The sequence below is a fragment of the Phalacrocorax aristotelis genome, chromosome 24, assembly GCF_949628215.1.
Source record: "Phalacrocorax aristotelis chromosome 24, bGulAri2.1, whole genome shotgun sequence".
NCBI lineage: Eukaryota > Metazoa > Chordata > Aves > Suliformes > Phalacrocoracidae > Phalacrocorax > Phalacrocorax aristotelis.
In genome coordinates, this window is record NC_134299.1 from 5,706,588 (window position 1) to 5,730,385 (window position 23,798).

The 23,798-nt window shown below is 43.7% G+C and overlaps 1 protein-coding gene across 8 annotated transcripts in view; it reads left to right on the forward strand.

Annotated features, from left to right (window-relative positions):
- The window catches only part of LRRTM4 (leucine rich repeat transmembrane neuronal 4), a 500,845-nt gene extending 479,154 nt beyond the window's left edge, over positions 1-21,691 (forward strand). For all 8 annotated transcript variants that reach the window (XM_075074544.1, XM_075074542.1, XM_075074549.1 and 5 more), the window contains one exon: positions 20,309-21,691. In XM_075074544.1, coding sequence (XP_074930645.1) covers positions 20,309-20,530 — 222 coding nt within the window. In that variant the 3' untranslated portion in view covers positions 20,531-21,691. The remainder of the gene's footprint in view (positions 1-20,308) is intronic.
- The last annotated feature ends 2,107 nt before the right edge of the window (positions 21,692-23,798 follow it).

The window sequence follows — 23,798 nt, forward strand, 5'->3', positions numbered from 1 at the left end:
AAATGTAAAGCCAGTATTACTTTTAGGGGCAAATTGGAAGTAATGGATTTTCCTTAGAGGGAACAAATAACTAGCCGTTTGAGATTAAATGACACCAAGGTTTTTTTAAGAACAGGGACTCCTCTCACCTTCTTTCAGCAGCCGGAGCTTCCTCGTGACAATGAGTAAAGAGAATTCCTTGTAATGCAACCCGGAGTGCAAGAGCCCTTGTTTCCCTTATCTCAGTAGTGTTCAGGAGACAAATGCCCTTCCTCACGCTGTGCCAAGAAGTCGCTGCTGTTACGTGGCTTGGATTACGTAAACGGTTTTTCAGTGCCACAAAAGATTGTGCTGTCAAAGCTTGTTTTGTGTTAATCAGTAATGTTTAATTTTACGTGTGTGCGTCAAGACGTGATCTCTCAATTTACTTTAGTGCCGCTACTTCCCTTTATTTAAAGATAAATACATTACCTGACTTCAAGTGGGATGAAATACGTCTAAATGAATTGCGGTACCCAGGCTAAGCTGGAAATCAGTAATGAGGTTTGATGGCAATGGCTAGCCGGATCCTGAATGCCCTGGAGCAGCGGTGTTGATGCAGGATCAAACCTGAGTGGTTCTGCACGGGGGGCTGGTGGGTCAGCAGGGCTTTGGGAGCAAATCACCAACGTGAATGGCAACAAGTTCCTAGGACTAGGTGGGGTTGGCCCAGACTTCGAAGGGCGGCTGCAACATGAAATTGCTCAGCTAAGAGCTGTGGGTGTCTATTGCTTGTGTCAGTCACTGAATTATAAAAGTCGCAAGTAGAAGGTCATGTTTGTTTTGTTTGTTCTAATTGGACTCTTAAAAGCTCCGTAGAAGTCAGAGTTGCCGCTCAAGGAGGTGTTGGAATCATTGTGCACCGTTCTCTGCAAACAGCTCAGTGGTGATCAGAAGGGCAAATATTTAGAAAAGAAGTTGAGAACAAACCAGAAAACATCACCCTTCCATCCTACTCACTGCACGTGAGCGTTTCCTGACGTTCTGGTCACCCCACCTCAGGGGAGATTTAGTAGAACTGGGAAACAGAGAGAGAAGAGCCGTAGGAAGATCAGAGGAATGAAAGGCTTTACATAGAGGGAGAGGGTAAATGAACAACATCCCACACCTTGGAAGAGAGATGACTGAGGGGGAGCTGGGATGAAATCTGGAACGTTAGCAAATGCTATTGCAACAGTAGCCGAGGAGGGATTGCACGCTGCTTCTCACAGCAGAGGAAGGGATAACATGATTTTATCCAGATCAGTTAAAAAGTCCTGTAAAATATAAAACAAATTGAGCAGAAATGTCTGAAAACAAATTTGAACCGGTTACAGTTCTATAAAAGAAGGTCCTTGCTGTCATAGTGTCTCAGTTCACTGGTCTTCAAAAATCACAAGAACCATACCGTACCTTTTTAGCGTGTCAGCTCTTGAGGGACAGAGGAATGTTTTCTGTGGGGTTTTAGAAAATGGAGTCATAATCATGCTATGGACTCTCCACCCTGCTTAGATTGAGCTAGAGAATTATTTAGTCAAAATAATCCAGCGCAGGCTAAAATTGCCATGGAGTTAGTTTGCTAGACAACAGAATAATGAATCCATAACTGTACTAATTATATTAGCATATCTGTGCTCTCAAGCTTGGGTAAACACAGACACAAAGGGAGAGTCAGGGGTAGGAGAGATTTGCAGTAGTTTGTTTTCACAGTGAATGTTGGATGGGACAAGGTTTTCCCTGAATGTGTTTTGTGGCTGTTGTTTTTATACAAAATGTGTTTACAGTTAATGCTTGCTTCTGAGAGCACGTGCATGGATGGGGGGGAAGAGGAGCTTCTGCCGTGTCCCTTCATTAAGGTTGCTTATCAAGAGAATATTCATGTTCAGGAAACCATGAAGGTTGCAGTGTTGCAGAATGAGGACCTTGCCTCGCGTCTGGGTTGGATAAAGCACAACTTGTCAGAACAGGAAAGGTACTGTGGCTTGATAATTGCATTTACCACTGCCTAAAAGGTCTGATTTCTGTCAAAAGGCAAAGGGAAGGTAATTTGTTCTTCTTTCTTGCCTGGGAGGGCATCCTGCAGCCAGCCATATTGATTGCAAAGGTCCTATTAGTCTTCAACAGGACCAGAATTAACTGGTTTCTATCACTGGAGCCCCTCAGGGTCTCAAGCCAGGATCGGAGCTCCAGTGTGGCAGCCCCTGTGCTATGGGCACCACATCTGGCATGTTTTCTGAGCTTGGTCTAAACAGTGTTTCATACCAAAGCAACCATGACCCCAACAAGGCAGGCAATTCCATGGATAGACGTGAGCAAGTAGGGGTTAAGTGTTACCTGTCCCTTCCCTCCCTTGGTGTACAGCCAAAGAAGAACCAAACATATTTTCCATATATGCTTTTCCATATATTTTCCTTGCGTAGTTTCTACCTAACGCACCTGTATATTAGAACGTTGGTGTAGTATTTAGCCTGCAGCGATGGAGTCTGTCTGAGAATGCTTGGAGCACCAGTCAGGTGTTTCATGCGTGCAGGTCTTCCGGTTCTCTTCTGTCCTGAATTTGTGTCAGCTTCTAGAGCTTCTTATCACGTTGCGTTGTAAACTTTTCTCCCTAAAATCTGTTAAGTTTTAGCAATCGCAGGTATCACAAAGGGAATATGAATTATTAATATTTTATTCTGTTTGAAAAAAAAAAAAAGTAGGCTTAGGCTGCAGTACAGTTTGGGTGTTTGGTTTGGGGTTTTTCCCCCCAGACTATCTTGGGTGACGCATGTAGAAAAAAAAAGTTGGAGCTTAAATACGTGTCGAGCAGGGCAGAGGGAGCGTGCTGTTGCAGAAGTCTGTAGAAATGACCTGGAAGCCAAGGTCTTTGGAATCAAGTATCCACTAGCTTGATATTGAAGGAAAAGGGTGAAGACCACTCCTTCAGAAGACTGAAGGATTACAGGATTGAAGGGGCAGAGTCCGAGCGCAAGAGCTGCCATCGCGCCCTTCGCATACAAATTTGCGCTGCATCAGGTATGCTGAGAGCTGCCATTTACGTCCACGAGTGGCAGCAGAGCCCTCAGCGAAAGGACATTTCGTGAGGATCCATGTACTTCATTATTTTCCTTTCGTATTGTGATGCTTAGGCCTCACTTGCAAAAGGGAAAAAAAAAAACGAGTCCCCTGATTTGTCAGACAAAAACCATATGGTTGAGGCTACAATTGAGCCATGGTTGATCACACCCTCCTCTAATCTGCAGCTGTTTTCTTTCTGATAGATAAATATGTGTTTAAATAATGCATCCTACCTTACCCTGTCAATTTTTTTTTAATGTTCCCTTTGACAACTGAATGTTTCCATTATGCCCAATAAACATCTCGGAGACTGACCCGTTCCTGCTTTAAATGCACATTAAGGCTGCATTTCCTTCGTTTCACCTTCCAAAGGAAACAGTCCAGCTGTTCATTATTTTGCAGCACTTACTACAAGAGACTCATTTTCAGGAGATAATTTTTTCCCTTAGAACTTCATAAAAATGTTTTAGTTCCTGACCACAAAGACACAGTGAATAACTATTGCAGAGGAGTGCAGCGAGCTTTGATGTCAGAGCTGTTCTGCTTTAAAAGGGCACAGAAGTCTGTCAATGGCACAGTCTTTTCTTCCATGGTAATAGGAAGAGACCGCATTGCATTGTGTTATATTGTAGTAGGGTTTTGAAGCTGAACTTACTACATACCTGTAGCACAAAAAGGAAAAGGGTAACCATGTCAACCATTGTCCAGCTGGCAACCAGTGCTTTGCACTACTATCATTCACTGTACCTCGTCTTACCTTGGTAGCTTGTTTAGAACGAGGAGACGAGGGCGCTGAGGCTCTTCCTCAGGGCAGCGAGCGTTGCGTCGAGGCGGCGGAGAGCTGGTTGTAATCGCTGTGTTTGTTGGTCTTTCCGATTGCTTTTGTGTTTTGATGCAAGACCAGGTACTTTATTCCAGGGTAAAGAATAGGGAGGGGGACAACATAATTGCTGGGAAACGAATGGATACTTAAATAACCTTCCCCTGGTTTTGTTGATATGAGTGGGAGAAAGTACAGGCCAAAGAAAAAGGTTGTATTTATTATTTAAACTGAGGTGGCACCCAGAGGACTCAATTTTTCCCAAGGACCCCATTGTTTGTGTCCCTTCTGTTAAGTGTTGTGGTTATTAGTGTATTATAGCAGATGCTGTAAGCCTTACTGTGATCACAGCCCCGCTCTGCCACGCACCGTGTGTGGCTCTGGTTGAGGAAGAGTCAATCGCCAGAACACTTAGAGCTCCTTATAGGAAAGTCCTGTTGATTTGATAACGGGTAAAACCAGTTGAGTTTGATGTACGTGAAACAGAAGCCTGTATATTGAGCTGCAGAAACAATATCACAGTTTAACTTTCCTGAATTGGAAGACCAGCTCTAATTGATTTAATGGCCCTTGATCTGCAACACTGGGGCCAGGTTTTAAGATTCTGAGACTTCTAAGGCGCCTTTTACTGTGCCTCCCCCCAAAGTCTTTTGTCAATGTGGTCCTTACGCGTGACTGCATTTGGGCCATATCACACAACAGGGCCATGCATCTAAGTATTAAATTAGCATTAGCCCTAGCCAAAAGTCCAGTAGCAAATTAATGGATTAGGGAAATATGCAAATATTAAATATATGAAAGAATTATTCAGCAGCTTTGTAACATCTGTATCAAGGCAGGGAGAGCGGCAAGGCTGGTTCTCCTGCTGCCAGGTCCTGACAGCTGAGAAAACAGCCGGAGCCGCCAGGGTTTGAAGCTCATCCGCGGGGTGGGTCATGCAAGTCGCACCATCGTGAACCTTCCCTTCTCAGCAAAGGCCGCAGGCACGATGCACCAGAGCAGACAGAGGCTGGGAGGGATATGCGTACAGAAGTGAGGCACCAGGCAAACAGTGCCAGAAAACGGGGAGAAACAATGACCGGAAACTCCATCTAAATATCTCATTAATGTAGAAAACCCATCACTTGCTTTGTTTGAAGAATACAGCAACAAACAAACACAGGAGTGCATTAAGGTGCGGTAAATTATTATGGCTGTTTCTAGATAGATCTGATAGTAGTTGTTAAATTGGGAGACAACTCGCAGGTGGGGTTATCTTGGAGACCAAAGACCCAGAGCCAGTTTTCTGATGCTAGGCTAACAGCTTCAACTCTTGTCTCTGTTTCCTTGTCGTCTTGGTTGGAATAGTGATATCAGTCTTTATTAAACCCTTTGATGTAGGTATTTAACTCTCCAGATTGCCTTGGGGGAGTTCTTTGACCTCTGTTTATTTATCTATAAAGCGAGGGTAACGATATCCGCTCATCTCAAAACAGCAGCGCAAGACTTATCTGCATAATGATTCCAGAGCCCCTGGGTGAAAGGTGCAGCAGAAGGGCAAACAACTGATGTTTGTTCTTGTTGCTACCACGATTTGACTTGCGAATGTGGTAGGCTGAAAACACCCTCTCTATAAAATTTTGCAAAGACCTGATGAGCGAACACCGACGGGACTGCAGTACACTTGCTGGGAATCACGGCTTATTAGTATTATTACGCATGTTTTACTTTGTGGAAGATACATATGCAGGAGATCTTGTATCATGCAAGTCTGAATTATTTCTGATTGCCAAACATAAACCTTTCCACCCACATGAAGAGGATGGGGATCATTTGGCTCCTGAAATACCCAATAATCTCATGAACCCATTCTGTTAGTGATTGAAAATCACTATATATAAATGTTAAAGGATATAGAGAATTGGCCAGTGCTTTGCACTCTTTTTTACAGAGCTCAGATCATTGAGATAAATTGCCTTTCTTGTATTCCACATTCATCTTCATACACCTATTGCTATCCCTCATTTGCTCCATCCTTGTTTTGGGGCAGACGAAAGGTAAAGAGTGTACCTTGAACCAGTGTGCTCTGTATTTCAGGAAGCCTGTCCAGTCCCCCTGGTGAGGATGAAAACATTCTCAGTGATATTTTCCTTTGCTTTGCTTTCCAGAGACCCTGTGGGCAGTGCACGTTTGATCTGACCCCTTCTGCTTACTCGAGGTTTTCATGCTGCTCACTGATGGCAGTGAAAACCTTCGATGTAGAGTGTGTGCTCAAGAGTGTGCGCTGTGCTCTTGAGAGAGAAGCCTTAGTGCAAAAGAAATCCAATGTCTTTTCCACAATCTTTTATCTGTTTCCTGCTGCAATTACTGTGGGATCATTTTTTTTTCAGCCTCCTTCTATCTGTCTCTTCACCAGAGGAGCGCACGGGCTGTGGCCTGGAGTCACGGTGTCACCTTTGTTCTCTTTTTAGTTTGAAGAGGCAGGAAAGGAGCAGAGGGATCTGAGCAACCCTCAGTGCGATGGCAGCCACAGTGCACTGCCAGAGATGCACGCGAGGCTCGGGTTTGCACAGGTTATCTTCAGCGCCTAGCCAGGATTTTGGGCCGCAAATCCAGTTCAGAGGGGCTCTGCCAAAGAGCTGTTCTCCTCGTGTTCTGGGATGCAGCGAGATCGCTGTGTGCTGTCTCTGGAAGGTCACGCCCAGCATGACCTGCTTAAGCATCCATCTTTGCAAGTGCTCAGTTCTGCGAAGGCTTTGTTGATCTTGGACTAACTGTGCTGAAGTAAAGACGGCTTTTAACAGAGCAAACCCCTTGTGTGGAGGTTTCTGGCATCACCTTTAACTCTGGTGTTGAAGTCAAAACCACCTTTAAACTGGGAAGTTTGAGCTCTGTTGTGCTGTCTTGGGACACTAGAGAGCTGAATCACTTCCCATCTCCCAAAGGATGCATTTACATTGGTGTTGTAGTTCAGATCAAGATCATACTTTTGATGTAGGTCTTGAGATTGTCCTCAGTGGGCTTCAGTTCACGTTCCAGAACACTCGCAGAGAACAGAGACCAAGTCCCTTTAGGATGAAGCTAAACTGGATCTGCTCTGGGAGTTTGAGACCAGGCTGGAGCTGGTTTGACATGAATCCTCTGAAATGTGTATGTAGTGGACGCTGTGTACTCAACACCATCTCTTGCGCTCTGCAGATTTGCTCATACTGGGCTCTGTCGCTCACAAATATATACACAGTCACAGGGGCCACATGAGGGAAGTCACTTAGGGATAAATATTCTGTATTCATGTATTTAGCTCGTGGAAAAATCTGTCCCTCAATCTGTGCATCAGTTTAGAGATCTTTTTCTTGTTTGCGATTTTCCTTTCTCCCACCCTTCATCTGTCATGCCTGTCTGGAGTACAAGCTCTTCAGGGCAAGGACTCTTACCGAACGCATGAGCATTGGTTACCGCAGTGCAGTTTCAGTTTTGGTCAAGGCCTCTAGGCACTGCAAATAAACAACAGATTTTGGATGATGGGAGGCTTATTCATCTCTTTAAGTTTCTTCTTCCAGTCTGTTTCACCCTTGTGTAGTTAGTGATCGGGTCATGATGCCGCCTTGATCTTGCAGGTGAGCTAGGCATTGGGAATTTGTTCTAGGTGGCTGCAACTGGTCTAGACCCATCAAAGGGAAAGGTCCTGTGCAGGAGGCTGTTAATGGTTACAGCCCCGTGTTCCACGTGCCAGAAATGCACCAAAGTAATACTACACTCCAAAAAAGTTGAATTACTTACCTCTTTGCTGATCCTTTCTGACACACCGGAGTTACCTTTCCCATACAGAACAAGTTTAAAAAATATCACAGTAGCTGGAAACTGATGCTGATGCTTGGCTGGTTGGGAGATCGTTCAAGCATGCTGTCTCTAGTTGACGTGAGCTGCAGATATTTCTAACAGCAGCTCCTTTGGTTTTCAAAACCTAGCTCATAGGGCAGATCTTATTTTTCCAGCAGGATTCTTTGAACCCGGTTCTTCTCATTTACACTCCGTCGCTACTGCTGTGCTCAAGCACAGGTACGGTCCGAGCAGGCAACAACTATTTTTGCTTATTAATGTTGGTTGCATCAAATAGGTACGAGACCGCTTTGTTTGGCCTCCCTGAAACGCCGGAGTCCGTGCAGTGCCGCCAGCTCGCAGGCACCAAGGTCCGTGTGCTCCGCAGCCCTCTCCTGGCTGGATTTGATAGCGCTCAGCTGGAGAGGCAAGGCGCTTTGCTTCTGTTTGCCTGAACGTGGCTGAGCACTTTTTGGTTTTCAGAACTCGTCTCAGGCTTCCGGTCAGATTTACACATCACGATCTGGTTGCCGGTAATTACAGCTTTGGCTCTTGCCAGCTGACAGCTGTTTCGAAGGGGAGATTGGTAATCTTGACACAGAGCAGTCCCAAAGCTGTTCCATCCTGACCCGATGTCTGGAGCAGCTCTCTGTTTGTTCTTAGGAATGGGACAAAATTAAGACGACTTGCTGCTTTCCATCTCCACGGAGAAAAGGCAGCTTGGACCATCTGTCCTTTCCTCTGCTTCTTAACCATTTGACCATGTCGTTTCCGTGCCAATTCTCAGTGGGTTGACCACTAAACCTTAGTTTCTGGTGTTTCAGTGTTTTTTTTGTGCAGTTGCTGTACCCTTTTCTCATGTTATACAGTGGCTGTTTTGAGGATTTAGCATGCGGTTTGGTTTTGTCTTTTTTTTTTTTTTTAAAATGTCATCCAGGCATTTCTTTCTGCTTTAAAAGTGTCACTAAACTACTGCTGCTTAATGATTATATTTCCCTTGTTTTTGCTTTCATGGAGTAATTGAATTGATCCGCTTGGTTTTGTAGCAGCAAAGGTTGCTAAGCCAAGAATATTTTCTAAGCCATCTTTCTTCCAGTTTTCTCAGGGATTCCGAATATGCCTTTACTGATGATTTCCCTGCATATTATAAAACTTGCCCAGAGGAATGAAAAAGCCATTTGTTTTCTGTAGAGTATTAAAAAATAATGCTATCATTGTGAAATGTCCTTGCCTGCAATGCCGGACGGTCTTGCATTAATTTTCTGCTTGCTTGATCTCTGATGTACAGAGATTCTATAGAACATGACGGAAGCATGCACCCATGTTTGTTATTAATTTTCTAATACTGTGTACTGTGTGCGTCCCTGCCCTGCCTTTTCTGTTCTTCCTGTTTGCCATTTCAGGAGGCTGTTCAGAAAAGCAGTTAACGCTGCTGCTCTTGCATCCCTGCTTTGCAAGTCACACGCTCACAGACGAGCACTGGCAGAATATGCTTGCCCTGTCACAGCAGAGAGAGGCTTTAGGAATCCGTGGAGTCGTAGCAATTCGTATCCAAGGGTCTCAAGGCTTTTTATGAGCTTTAATTAAAGTCCTCATATACTCTTAGTGTCTTGTTTTGACACGGGTGGGTGGGGGGTGAACTACAAAGCTATACCTACTAGTAATATATTGATAGCTAGGAGGCTGGTAGCCTCGGAGTTCAGGTAGACAGATTTTCCTTGGAGCTGATGGGCTGAAGAGCATCACCCCTTAGCATGCGGGTTAAGGGATTGAACTCGCACCCCCATCGCAGTTGCTGTGCTCAGTGGGTTTGGCAGAGGAGCTGGGCAAAGAGCTGAGCGTTTAATCCTCATCACTTCTAAGCCAGGCTGTCTCCCAGGGTCAGGGCACGCTCCGGCCACTCCACCCTCGTTGCTAACTTAAAGCCACTGTCTTCAAGGAGCCCTGACACCAGGTCCTCCAGCCTTTGCAGCAGGCATCGTGTCACCCCCAACCAGGCACCCTCCTGCCGATTCTTCACCCTCATCCCTAAATGGTTTTCTTTCCCTCAACCTAAAATAGCCATTTGCCTCTAGCCCTGCCCTACCCTACCTTAACTGATGGTGCTACAAGATGCAGAGACTGTTCCTTCACTTTTCAGCGAAGACGGTGACGATATAAATCCTCACCCCAACATGAGTCATATATCAGTACCTTTTGGAAACTGGGGGGTTGCAGCTTCCACTCGGCGTAGGCCCACTGCTCCCATCAGTGCTAATGGAAGTGACATACGCGCGTCAGGAGAAGAAGCTGTCCCTTCTGCTGCTGGGTTAGTGTTCTTGCCAGTATGTTTGTGCCACCGTACGCCGATTCCTCTGCTAGGAGACAGTGGAGGCGATTAAAATCATGTAATTTCTCATGAATAGAATCCTGCTGAGACATTCAGTATAATAGGAGCTCCCTCCCGTGTCCAAGAAGGTCTGTAGTGCAAGCGGTTTCTTTCTTCTCTGCCACTGGAGTGAATTTCTCTCATTGTTTTCTCAGGAGAAATGAATGATTCCTTGAACCTGTGCTCAGTTTACAGCTGTGATGCTCTTCTTGCTTCTCTTCTTTTAGTTTAAGACATTCCCGGTCAGCAGCTCTGGATGCTGATGGCCTCAGATAGACCATCTGATCCCCAGATCAGGTGAAACAACAGTAGCATGAGCATCTTTTTTCGTTATTTTTTTCTGCCTGGTATTCTTTTCTTTGGCACCCATTTTCTGTATAGGAGGACCCCTTCAAGTTGTCTTGAGATGACTGAAAAATAAATAATCTGCTCTTTTAGGTCAACGCCATCATGTTGAGCGTTGAATTTTAAGTGATGACAGAGGAGGAGGACTCTGTCATGGTATAGCTTGTTGAGGATGCAGGGGCTGGGTTCTATCTGTATATTTAATATAGCTGTATTAAATTTAATTAATGCTGATTATAAATGTGGCTCTAAGCATTTTTTCAGTCAAAAATGGGTTGAGACTGTCATCTGACTCCCGCCACGACCTTTTGGGTATAGTACAGATAACATAGAAGGAAAATCTTCCATTTCTTTTCTCAGTGTGATAAGGCACCCAGTATCCCCTTTCTTCCAGCACTGGTGTGGGTTTTAATCATAAGCCACCACGTTGCCCTGCTTATACCTCCTCACTCTTAAGGGCCAGATATTGCGCAATTTGAGTCACGTTTCTCCAGCTTTAGGAAGTACGTTTTTGGTCTCTTGATGTACAGAATCCGTGTCCAACTTTAAATAGTATTTTAAAAAATCTTTAAAGAAGCTGTCAATTTCTGGATAGCTCTCTTGCACACTATAAATTCTAGGCAGATCTAATGAAAAGGCAGTATTTTAATATGAGACAAAGACTTATTTCACTCATTCTCCAGTGCCTTCATTTGTCACTGTGGCAGCAACATTATCAGATGTTCATATTAAATACTGTACTTATTTACTGTGAGTAATGGATGGAGCAGGTTGCGATCTTTATGATCACTGCATGGAAAAACAACTCTACCTTTTCCCTTAGTGTCATAATTCTTTTTCGACAGGCGCGATGTGCCCCATTTCCCAAATGCCGCGCTGGACCTAGGGCCTGTGAGGATGCTTCAGGCACTTAAATGCATTGGAAGGTCCAGCTCCATAACATTTCAGGCCTGAAATGCCAGCAGTTTAGGAAGCTAACTGAAGCTGGGAGTTGGAGGTCAGGAGAATGCTCAGTGGAAGTTATTACCGGGTTGTTGACCTGTGCTCTGCTCTTTCTTCTTGATCCCTGGGAGACTTGGCTAGACGGACCTTTGACTTGTCCTGGTAGGTTAAGTACGAATGAGCTACACTTTTCAGCTCTTAATGCAATGCATAGGGAGCCGAAATTCCCGGTGAGAATACAGCTTTTTAAAGCATCTAAATGAAAGCCGAACTGCCTTAAAAGAGACTACTTTTTTGAAGGTATGTGTATTTAGGCACCCAAAGATAGGGAAAGGCACCCACAGGGATTCTTTGGCATCTAGACAGGTAACTACTACAAGGTACTGCATCACTTTTGAAAATCTAATCTTCTGTCCCTAAGCAATGTGAGAGCTTTTTTGAACCACCAGCCTTCTATTCCTATTGAATTCTATAGGAAATTATCCTAATAGCACTGAAAGCAATATTAATGGCTTTCCAATTAGAATATCTAGATAGTTTGTTTATTTTATCGGCCTTCCACGGCGGAAAATCGAAGGTTACTGTGAATCTCCCTTTAAGTTTTTCATCAGTGGGCCTTTTTGTCAGGAGCCAGATACTCCATAAAAAACAGATACAGCAATTTAAAAGAAATACTTTGCCCAAGGAACAATAACAAGGCTTAGAAGACTCTCTTCTTTCTGGGAGATTCCTTTAGGGAAACCTTTTCATTTACTGATTGAAAGATCAAATCGGCCCATAGAGGGAGCAGTGGGGTGTGCAGGATTTTTCTCCTGATCTCTAGAAAAGCACACTTAGTTAAACAGCCCATCGAGAGGTTTGGTTTTAAAGGGAAAGGTGTTTGTGTGATTGGATAGAAGGATTAGGCAGTTATCTGCTGGGGAGGAAAGGAAAGCTTAAAAACCAGTTGGCAGTGTCAGTGGGACTGACAGGGTGATGTTAGGTAGGGGTTTAAAACATGAAATACGCTCTGCGAGGATGGCTGAATAAATCATATAATTCTGTCTTTATAGTATGTCCTGTATAGCCTATAGATGCATTAAAAAGTTGATTAATATTCCAATCCCATATAAGAATTTAATAGATATATTTTAATTAACTTTGTCTTATATGAAATCAATCAATTTTGTAGAGAATTATATAGTCCCATATAGCCGTAAGTTGCTAATTAGCACAACGTATAATTTATTAGGTTAATATGCTTATAATCGTATTTATTACAATGATGTTTGTTTAATTATTGTAGTTATTTATTATGTCTATTAATTATCAGTTGACTTTTTGTTAACTCTAAATAGACCTTTAATAGGACATGCAAAAGCAACTGGTGGCCGCACAACCTTCTGCCTGTGTCTCCTGTCTGTTGTTTCTCTACGGTTGTCACACTAAGACCTCTCTTCTGACAGGCTATACCAGTTGGGGGATTCCATTTTCCCCGGCCAGAAATACAAGAATTGAGTAAGATTAATGACGCACCTGTCAGGCATTTCTAGTATTTAGGCTCCAAGATTCCACTGATGTCAGTGGTTTTTTTTAACTAGGAAATTGTCTGAGACTTGCCAACCACAACCTGAATTTTTGATAAAGGCTTCCGTTCCGTATATCGAAGAAGCCGTCCTGTGCCCTCCAACCCCTACATCCTTCAAAAGATTTCAGGCTTGGTTCTAAAGACCTTGATTTAATCCTCAGATCTGGTCAGGAGAGCAGCCTTTGTCCTGGCTGCTCGCTGCTTGTTTTGACTAGGAAACTGCAGCCTGCTTCACGCGCTCCCGGCTCGGGTCCAAAGCCTGTTCGGCAGCTGTAGCTCAGTGACCAGCAGGACTCGACGTTAGCCGCAATTCCCGCTGGACTGGCAGGATCCAAGCGGACCCATGAGGTCACTGATATTCTTCCCGTGATGTGCTTCCTGGCAGACGGGTATTGAGCCACACCGCGCAGGGGCCTAAAAGGATGTAGGATGCTCATAGATCAGTTTGTTATGACAGTGGCCGTAAGCATAAGGCAAGGGAAGAAAGACACCGCAGAGGAGTGCATCAAAGGAGGCATCGTGCTTTATTTAGAAAACAAGCTTACTTTGTACAGCACTTTGACTTAAGAACATACATGCAAGTCTGTACGCCTGTGCGCAAGCGTGCAAGAGATTAGGAGCTGACAGGGTTACCCGTCCCCGTGGAACACGGACCCCCATGGCTGTTGAGCTGTATAGTATGTCCTCAATTTCTTGGGGAAAACTGGTAGGTACAGCTTTGGTGCTGATGATTTGAGGGTGGTGGGCTCCGCACCTTGGAGCGTGGGACCTTTAGCTACAGACCGAGGCTTCCTTCTTGTCTGTCTCCCAGGGGGAGCTGCGCAGACCATTAATCTGATAGGGTGGGAAATAGATAGAGGAGGCAAAGAAGTGGTTTTTGTCTGGAGCGGGAAGGAAATTGCACATGAAATTGCAGGAAATTGATTGTGGGTAATTGCACCTACAGTTCAAGCTACTGAAAGACTCTTGCTCAATGCCTCATGCCTAATGTAGGCATACCAACCTCAGGCAAAGTTCCCAGTGGGATCTGTAACGCTTAGAAGACCTGGGCTAATTAAAGATTTTTGAAGACCTTCACGTAAAAATCAAGTTGACGGTTTTCCTGAAATACTCAGATGTCACACAGACAACCTCAGTAAAAACAGAACTCATACAGCCCTCAAACCACCTCGTAACAGAGCGCTCAGACTTCCGAGCTCTGAATTTTTTTAATAAATGAGGTTTTGATTTTTTTGTCAATAGGAGAATTACCTTAGGAAACATGAATTTCGGAACAAAAGGCCTATTTTAAAAAACAGCCGGGCGCTTTTGTGTTTGTTCCAATTAGAAACAGAAGAAAGCATGTACCTGTTCATATTTCAGAACTAACTTCAGTACCTGCATTTGTCCCTTTCAATGGCTTTAATAGGAAGTGTACAGTTGTGTGTTTTCCTGAATAGGAATGTTTTTCTGAGCTGACTCCAAAGGGGTGTTCCAGGGTTGTTAACTGTGATTTTTCACCAGCGTGAAATGCACTGCAATTGTTTATACCAGCTATATCTGCCTAATGTGCCTAATCAATCTGTCTCTAAGGTGAAGCTGTGTGCTTCACTAATCGTAAAGCTATGATAGTATATCTTGCTTATTTTTACTCTAAATTATGATAGGGTTTAAAATGAACTCTGAATTTGATTTATCAACAGCTATGATGCTAATTCAGCAGTGAAGTCATGGCGTTCTGAGACTAAATATTAACACTAATGAGAAAACGTAGCTTCCATATTTCATAACTCTGCGTTTCCACTACATGTGGACAACTTCTAAAGTTGCGTGTAATTTAATCATGTAATCATTAACTAGGCAAGTGTTTACACATAAATCAGCTTACCTGGATTATAGAGAGGCAGCAAATGTGAAACCAGATCATGTTCAACTGCTCGTGAATGTTCATGCTTCATTTTTGGTTTTTTAGAAGGAAAATGTGCCTACTGCAAGGCAGTGGTGTTGTCCTATAGCGTGAATGGAGCATGTCTTGAGTTTTAAAAACAGATTGTTCTTTCTCTTTGAAAACAGAAGGAGCAGAATTTGAAGACATTTAAACTGCAGTGTCTAAACAGTGAAAGTATGAGGCCAAGGTACCCAGACCGAAACAGCTGAAAGAGTCTGGTCCTCAGAAGTACATCACTTCTACTGCCACGCTCCCGGTTTTAGGTTCTTGCCAAAGCAGTTACTTGTCAGAGGGTGCTGTGACAGTTTGTGCCCTCACACCGTTCTGCTTTCAGGGGAAAAAAATAGTGAACTCCCTCCCGCCACAGACTTTCCCCCAGAAACTGTGCTGGGATTGTCACTCCTTCCTTATATTACATTTCTATTCTCTTGTTGATAATTCTGGTACTGTGAGTCACTTAGACATCCTCAGCCATCCACGTTTCTCAAGAAAGAATTTCCTTCTCTGCGGGATAATGAATGGTGGGAGATCTTTCTTCAAAATTGAGCATAAAGAAAAATCTCATCATATTTCCAGCATGAAATAGAACTGTTCTGAAAACCTGTGTTTCCAAAATGTGATTTAAGAGTTTACCAGGAAATTATTTCAACCTGGGACTGCTAGTGATTAGATCTCGCTGAACTGCAAGCGATTCTGAGTGAGGCAGAGAGTTAATCTCTGTCTCATCCTCAGCCAGTCGTCACTGCAGCAAGTCTGTTGCTGTGAGCACAGAAGGAGATACTTAGGCAGGAGTCAGTCAGTACGAAGAACCTGGTGTTCTGCTAAAACTCTCTTGGCACTACTTGATAGAGGGGTGTCATACCTTGGAGCTCATACCAGGGCTGAATTTCGGGTTGGCTGAAGCGCCCTGTCAGGAGGCAGTGCCGACGGTTAAGGCTGTGTGAGGGTGTTTAACATGCCGTGAGAGGCGGTACGGAGAGAAAAGTATTTTAGAAATAAAGTCGCTTGGTCATCACTCAGGCACCAATCCGATGTTCTTTAAAGCTCACTAGATTCTGTGGGTATATGGTAAGGTTACATCTTCACTGATGTACTTTCCCAGTTCAGGAATGAGGATTTTTATTGATGTTTTGGTAAAAATCTAGGTTTTAATGGCTGCACCTCTGAGAAACCGAACAGCTGAATTCTTATTGCTGAAATTTTTAAATAGAACTTTCTTGTGTAATAATCATCAGAAGTGTATAGAATAGGTTAGCTAATTTACCTCCCACTATTTCTGACATAAGTCAGTAAAGCTGCTGATAAAATTCAGTGCAGTATAAAAAAAGAATTAAAAAGACAGAACACCTGAATCAGAATGTGGATACGTGTATCTGCATGTTGGAATGAGTAAGGGTTTAACTGAACATCATTGCTGAAAGTCAGAGGAGAAGTGGACTGGGAACGTTGAGAAATATCTTTTTAATGCAGGCCAGAATTTCGCTGAACTTCAGGTAGACTCAAGTTAGTCCAGCTCATTTCGAAGGGAGCTGTTATTCGGCAGCAAAGCTGTTGAGCTGTTAACCTCTCCAATGTCGATTCAGCTGCGAAAGGGAAGATTTGCATTCTTAAGTTTCCACTGCTAAATCTTTTATCTTCCTCCTGTAGCTGGGGATTTATGTAAATTTTTCTTGTAATAGAGCCTTTGTTTGAAGTGTGTGGCTGCTAGGATGCAATGTTTATTACATTTAGAATGAAGATCTACAGACGTGCAGACTTCAGAAGTCAATACGGGCTAACTAATCCAGCCCATTAGCCCAAAGCCCGCACCGAACACTTGCAGTGCGTGTAAGGCAGTAAGCTCTTTGTGCAGTGGAGCCACTGCCTCCTCCAGAGCACGGATTCGTTCATTGACGTAACCAAGTCTCTGCAGCCCTGGGTAGGCAGCGTGCTCCCTTCGCTAAGGCGTTAGAGCAAGACAATCCTACTGGGTGCCATGCATGGGCTGAACCCAAAATGTCCATCAGTGACTTGGGAGAGCCTTCCCCCTTCGATTTATGTTTTTCCTACTGCAGAAAGTTTTAATCCTTCAAGTGAGTATTAGGCAGTGTCGTTTTTAGAAATTAAAATAGAGATGAATCAGAAAATGCCGTGAACAGACACACGCGTCATCTCCTGTTAAACGTCTTGGCATTCTGCGTCCCGCCCCTGAGCTCCGCTGGCGGCGCTGGGCTGCGCTGTCATGGAGCGTAACCGGGAGCGAGCGCGCGAAGCCAAGAACTGAATCGCGTGTTGTGACCGACTACGCGAAAGAAAGGGTTTTGTTTTGTAGCTGTTGCGTTTCCATGCGAGCAACTCTTTTTCTTCATTTGCAATTGAACTTCTTCCAAAACAAAATTTAAAGAATTTTGTAGCGCAAGATTTGTAGGCTGGGGTTAGTGGCAGCCCAGCGGCTTGGGGGAGCCAGCGAAGGACGCCACGCTAGAGGATCCCAGTTCTGTTCTTGGCCCTGCCTTTGATTTGCTGGCAGGTAAATTCTCAGCCTTACTCCCACTTTCTAGCTGGTAAAAAATGGGTCTTCCCTGGAAAAGGCCTTGAGATAGAGGCGACAGAATCCCAGAGTCTGTATTTACTTGCCGAGGTATTTAGCAAACTGTTTGGATTTTTTTTCACGCTAGTCATCTGCTTTCTTTGTCTCTAGGAGGCTAGAGCAGCTGAAAGGCCCCAGCTTAGGTTAGAGTTGTGTTGTTTTAGTCCCCGCACAACCAGTCCTTGCCTCAAAGAGCTCTCGTCTCCAAGGGCAAGCAGGGGCAGGACTTAATCTTCTCATTTTCCAGCTCATAAAATGACTTGTCCAAGGTCACATCTCTCAGTATCTCAGGCATTAACAGCAATAATGAAACAAAAGAGAAGTTACTTCAGAACCTGGAGCAAAAATACTTACAAAATTAATTTTCAACAACTTACATGTCCTTAAATATGTTTTGTTGATCTCTGAAGCAGAAAAATTATAGCAGTATCAGCTTCGTTCGGCGTGAACGTTATCGGTATTTTCCATCATTTTTACTTGCATCAGGCCCAGTGGTAGTTCAGTTACCCGCATTGGCGGTGGTTTCTGCAGTCAAGACTGGCCCCTGAAAAAGCTCTCGTGGGCTTGGGTTTCGCGTAGGGCCGTTTCACTGTAAATGAAAACTGGTCCCTCACGTCTTTTTGAAAATGCAACATTATGTTTCAGAGAAGTAATTTCAGGGAAGGAAAGGATGCCCCGTTTTGGGGGGAGAGTCCTCTGGAGGCTTTCACTTTGATCGGGAAGGTTCTTGTTTGAATTGTTCGTATGGTTGTTACCTCAATTCTAGGGGCGTCACAAGAACTGACTTGGGAAGGGGCTGGTATTTCTGCATTCAGTCTTTGCTAGAGGTACTTCACAGTCATTTGACATGATTTTTTTTTTAAGTTCCCCTAATGGGATCTAACACTCAAAAGAGGGAGAAGAAGAGTAGTACAAGAGCCAGGCCTGAGAACAGGGAGGAACAAATCCATTGCTGGGCTTCATTATCCCACAGATGCTTTCCACAAACTAACCTGCAACTCCTTAATCTCATGGGTTGCCTGTTACACCTATTTTGTCTTATTTTTCACACTGACAAAGAATATCCAGCTTCCTTACACAAGGCACAGCGACCCTTACTAATATGACTTCAGCCACAGACAAACCTCACCTCTGAAAACAAGTGAGAGATACTGTGAAATTACTGAGAAACAGTTGAAAAGGAAGCCTGTTTATCCGCTGTTGAGGGATGTTGTTGGAATTCTGGTCCTTTTGACTCCTGTTTGGAGAAGGGGAGAAAACACGCCAACAGCGCTGCGCACAGGACTCGGGTGGTTAATGTACTGTGTATTATTGCTGTAAAGCCAGGACCTCAATCTCTCAGCTCTCCAGAACACAAACAGTCCTTGGCTTTTATAGAGTCATAAAGAGCTGCCTTAAAGGCTGAGGACAAATCCAAGCCCTGATAGGAATTGGCATAGACACTACTGTATCCGAAGGGAGTTAGAGTTTCTTGCACTGTGGCTGAATTTGATCCACAAATGAACACAGTTGTCCCATCAAATTCTACCGAGCAGCTTGTCTTCTGCATTCTTGCCATTCAACTGTCACGTAAAATGACGTTTTCAGCTGAATTCCAGCTAGTGGAAGAGTTTTGGAGTCTCTCCAGCGTTCTGCAGAGAAGCAGTGGGAGGAATCTAACTGCTGGGGAGATCCAAATGCAAGAGGAACTCCAACCCTGCAAAAATTAGTCTTAATGCCTTTGCTTTCTTCAGACCTTTTTGAATGAAGTGCGCCACGCAATGGAAATCTGTGATAAATTAGCTCTGTAGTCTTCATTTAAAGTTCGGCATGGAAAATAAAAAGGCATTTGTTACAAGATTGAATTATGTGTAGGGTATCTCCAGCTGTAATGAGCTCAGGTTTTGTAGCAGTGTTAGAATAAACTCTTGCCTGTATCTCCTGCAGTGTGTGGTTTTTTTTCCCGGAGAGCGTATTTTTTTCTACTTGATCAGCTCATCTCTCGCAGATGATAAAATTATCTGCAAAGATTTGTATCTGATGTTGTGCCATAAATCATATTTAGTTGTAGGATTAACGTTTGCAAGCACAGAACATTTATGGAAAAAATAGAAGGTGGGGGGCCGGCAGCTTCTGAGTATTTACATAAAGAAGAGAGATGGGATTCGGGATAGATCTTGCAGGCTTTTCAAACACCTGACCATTTTTACAAGGTGTGGATCTGCTCAGCTCCAGCGAGCATCAGTTGAGGCTCTTTGATAGTGTTTCTCTTGGTGAGGTTGTAAGATAAAGAACCCAGGAAATCATGACCTTGGGCAAGCAGCTTTGTCACAGAAGAAATAAACACGCGTTCCAGCTGTGCTGAAAGCCACGCATGCTGCAGCCAGCTTTTCCAGCCCTTTGACATGCTCAGGCTGGTCTGAGGTTTGTAGAAAGGCTCAGCCCCTTTCGAGGCACTGGAAGAAGGGCCAGTTTTTAAAGGGTTTGTATTACCAGCAGCTTCCAGTTTACCTGTCGTAGCCGGGTTGTCCAAAAGGGGTCAGAATTCGGCGCGCAAGACCGCTTTGGCAATCTGCCCACAAACATAGTGGCCGAAATGGCGAGGAGCCGCCTCCAGTCCGGCTTCAGCAGAGGGCCAGGGGGAGCCTGTGGTTCCACAGGCTTTCGGCCGCTCTAACGCCCGCGGGTGAGTGGGGCCCCGCTGCCCGACGCGGATGTAAGCCGTCGTGTTCAGGAGGAATCTGCATGTGCTGCAGACAACCTCGAAACCTCAAAGGCTTATCCCGCTGCAGGAGCCGCGCGGTGAACGCGGCTGTGCTGAGCAGCCAGTGCGTTCCGGGCCGCGCTGCGATGGATGCGGTATGAAATGCATGACTAAGCGCGTTATTTACATGTTTCTTTTTTTTTTTTTTTTTTTGATCTCTGTTTCTCTGGTGCAGGTTCCTCACCACATGAAGACTTTACCCTATTACAGTTATGACCAGCCAGTGATCGGATACTGCCAAGCTCATAAGCCTCTCCATGTAAATAAGGGGTACGATACCATGTCCCGGGAGCAGGCTGAGACAACCAACCTGGAACTCAGTCGAGACCACAGCTTCATAGCTACAATCGCGCGTTCGGCTGCTCCAGCCATTTACATTGAGAGAATACCAAACTAACGGTGGAGGCGACCTCTTCAGGGGCGGAGTGGCAGTTCTTTTGAGGGACCTTTCATCTCAGAAGAGACCAGGGCAAGAAACTAGAATCTACCATTCCAGTTACAAATGTTCCAACACAGACAAAGGGAAGGGGATAAAGCAAACTCCGCAGACTATGGAAATGCTGTCTTGCAGTACACACTGAGAACTTCAGGATTTTCTTTGCTTTAAACTTTCAAACAAATTCCTCAATGTAAATATTAAAGAGAGATTGTCAAGTTCTTATTAAAAAAAAAAAAAATAGATTTCACTCTAGCTACATAAAGGGATGGATTAAGAGTTTTGTTTGTATATTTGATTTTTCTACATTGCACGGTTCCAGGGAAGGAGAACCACAGGTAAAAATGAAGGGGGTGGGGAGGGGAAGGGTTGGGGTGGGGTGGGGTGGGTCAGCCATGTTTCCTTATTAAGTGTTTATCACTCTTCAAAGATTTGTTTAATATTTTTGTTCTTTTTAAACAAACAAAAGATAGAGATTTATTTTTTTTTTCTTATTTTGGGGGTTTGGTTTTTTTTGAGGTTTGGGGGGTTTTTTTGGGTTTTGGGTTTTTGTTTGGTTTGGGTTTTGTTTTTTTTTTTGTGGTCAAGCGCTAATATTTCAATCTTCAGACATGGGCATTAAAGCTTATGTTGAACCAAAAGGACATTGGCAATTGATGCAGCAGAAACAAAGAAACTTGGGTGCATGTACATTTAAGACACAGGCTGTACACTATGGAGGGTGCTTTTGATTTTTACTATCTTCATTGTGCTTCATTGTTGACACTATAGTTACTTTTCGGGCTCTAAAAAAGGGGAAAACATGCGACGGAGTAACGACTCTCATATTTACAGTCCAGCGGTGCTCGTTAAGCAAAATTAATGGACGTTTGGGAACCAAAATGGAAGTGATGTGTTTGAAATGGATCAGAAGGAAAATCTTTTAAAGCAAGAGTATTTGGTGAAACTCACTGGCTGACACAATTTCTAAAACACAGGAGAATGTGTAACATTGTTTTTTGTTTTTTTAATTAATTATTATGATCAGTTAGTTTTTGTGTAGTTTTTATCAATAAAATGACAACAAAAAAAGTGGTGGAAAAAAATAAACATATTATTTTGTGGTTGGGACACCACAGCCAAGCTACTGTTTGAATGATTTCTCTGGATGCGTGACACGGTGACTCCGTGGACTCAGGGAGCAATGCTTCGCCCTGTTTCACCTCTGTCTCGCCCCTTAGAAGGAGCTCAAGGAGTTGTTTTGAAGTTTAAAAAACCTGAGTCTGAAGAAACTCAATTTATTTGGCTTGTCTAAGAAAATGTTAAGAGGTGATTTTGTCAGAACAGCTCTATGGGCCTGGGGGAGGGGAAGAGGGAAAAGCAGCTGCCTTTTTTTACTAAAGGAGGGGTTTTTTGGTTCGTCTATCACAAGGCAGGCTTTCAGATGCAAACCCAGAGCTGAAGCTAAACCAATTCAGATTAGAACATTAGGTGTACGTTTTTAACTGGAGGGTGAATAATACAACGGGGTTTAGGACATAATGAATTTTGTGATCGATTCAAGTATTTATATTGGGTGTTTTTATGAGAAATACACTTGGCCACAAGGTAAGGGCTTAATGAATTTCTGGAAGTGCTGAGTCTTGTATAGCATATACGATATTATATTGTGTTCTGTGCTTCTCACCTGAAAAACTTGCCTATTTTTCTCCAAAAGGAAAAAAGGAATATGTATGGATGTCCACATTCTGTGTGCTAGGCAGCTTGCAGGGAGACACGGACGTACAAAGCCAACTTGATGCATCGAAGGTAACGTATTTAGAATTAAGTGTTAGATGGGAAATGAAAAGAAAATTGAGTGAAAGGCTAGGTGATGAGTTTACGGCCAGCTCTATTAGACATCTTGATATCTGTCAGCTTTAGCAGTGCTATGGACGGAGGGAGAAAGCTGCTTGAAACGCTGGTTTCCTTCAAATTGGGTTTAAAACGTTGGCCCACAGCCTATTGAGCTGAAAATGGAAGCACTCCCATTGATTCCCGTGGGCTCCGGAGCAGCGGAATCCATCTCAGTGAGCATCAAAAGTGCGATGGCATTCCCATGCTCCTGAAAGATGAGGCTCATTAAAGACAGTTGTGTAATTCTGGTTCGGGGTTGAAGAGGGCAGTTATGTACCTGCCAGCCTGATACTAGCAAAGCCGGAGAAGGAAATGTCAAGCAGGAATACTTATTGTCTTTTTATATTTTCATATGTTTTCTCCTTAAACCCCCAACTGCTGGGGTCATGTGAATATGGGAGAAGAGCTGTTTATTTTTTAGTTCTATTTATAGTCGTCATCAATGCAACTTCCCCTCACGCTCTGGGAAAAGCATCTTTGTAACTACTGAAAGGGAAGGTAAAATGAAACAAAGTCCCTTTTTTCGTTTCCTGATTTTGAAATAATTTTAGTATTGGTTTGGGGGATGTTTGGAACTGGCATTAGACTCAGATTACAGATTTCCTTTGCAATTATTGGGAATTGTGCTGCCCAAGGAGAACAAACTATACTGCTGTGCGCACCGTCTCCTGGATGAAGTCATGCTTTTCTGCTGAAACGTCGCTGCGTTTCTGCTGTTCGTACGCTGATGCCAGTTTTGGCAAGAACCCTATAACTTTGTATTCTTGACAGTTAAGGAGGTAATGTTCCAAGAATGTTTTGAAGACATTAAGTTGTACCTTACTTAAGTGCTAAAGGTCATGAAGAGCTGAATATTAATGTCATGGATTGCTTTACATCAAAGCAGAAGCTGTTGCAGTGTGTACTGAGCTACCTGAACTAGTGTTGGTTGTGGCGACCAAACTCAAAGGGCTCTGTAGCAGCCTCTCTGGGACTCTAGATGTAACAGAAATTGAAACGTAATCTACCATGGCTGCAATTAAAGCCAAAGAAATTTGATAAAAAACTTGCTCTTCAACTGTAATGTAAAAAACCAGAACTGTAAAACTTTCATTTCCAGTCTCTTGTTCTTTTGTATTTGTTTTTTGTTTTTAAAGTGTTAGTACCTGGAATCATGCGATCATATTGCTACTTCAGCTTAAAAATATGCCCAAACTCTTTTTAGGGAAGGTCTTTCTGCTCCTCTTCATACAGTTCTTGTGAGGGAAGTGGCTGCTCTGAAAGGGAGGATGGAGCAACTCACCAGGAGTCCAGGTAGGACCCAAGAAATACAAACTTTCTGCCGTGCCCCTGATGATTCCTCTCCAAGCAAACA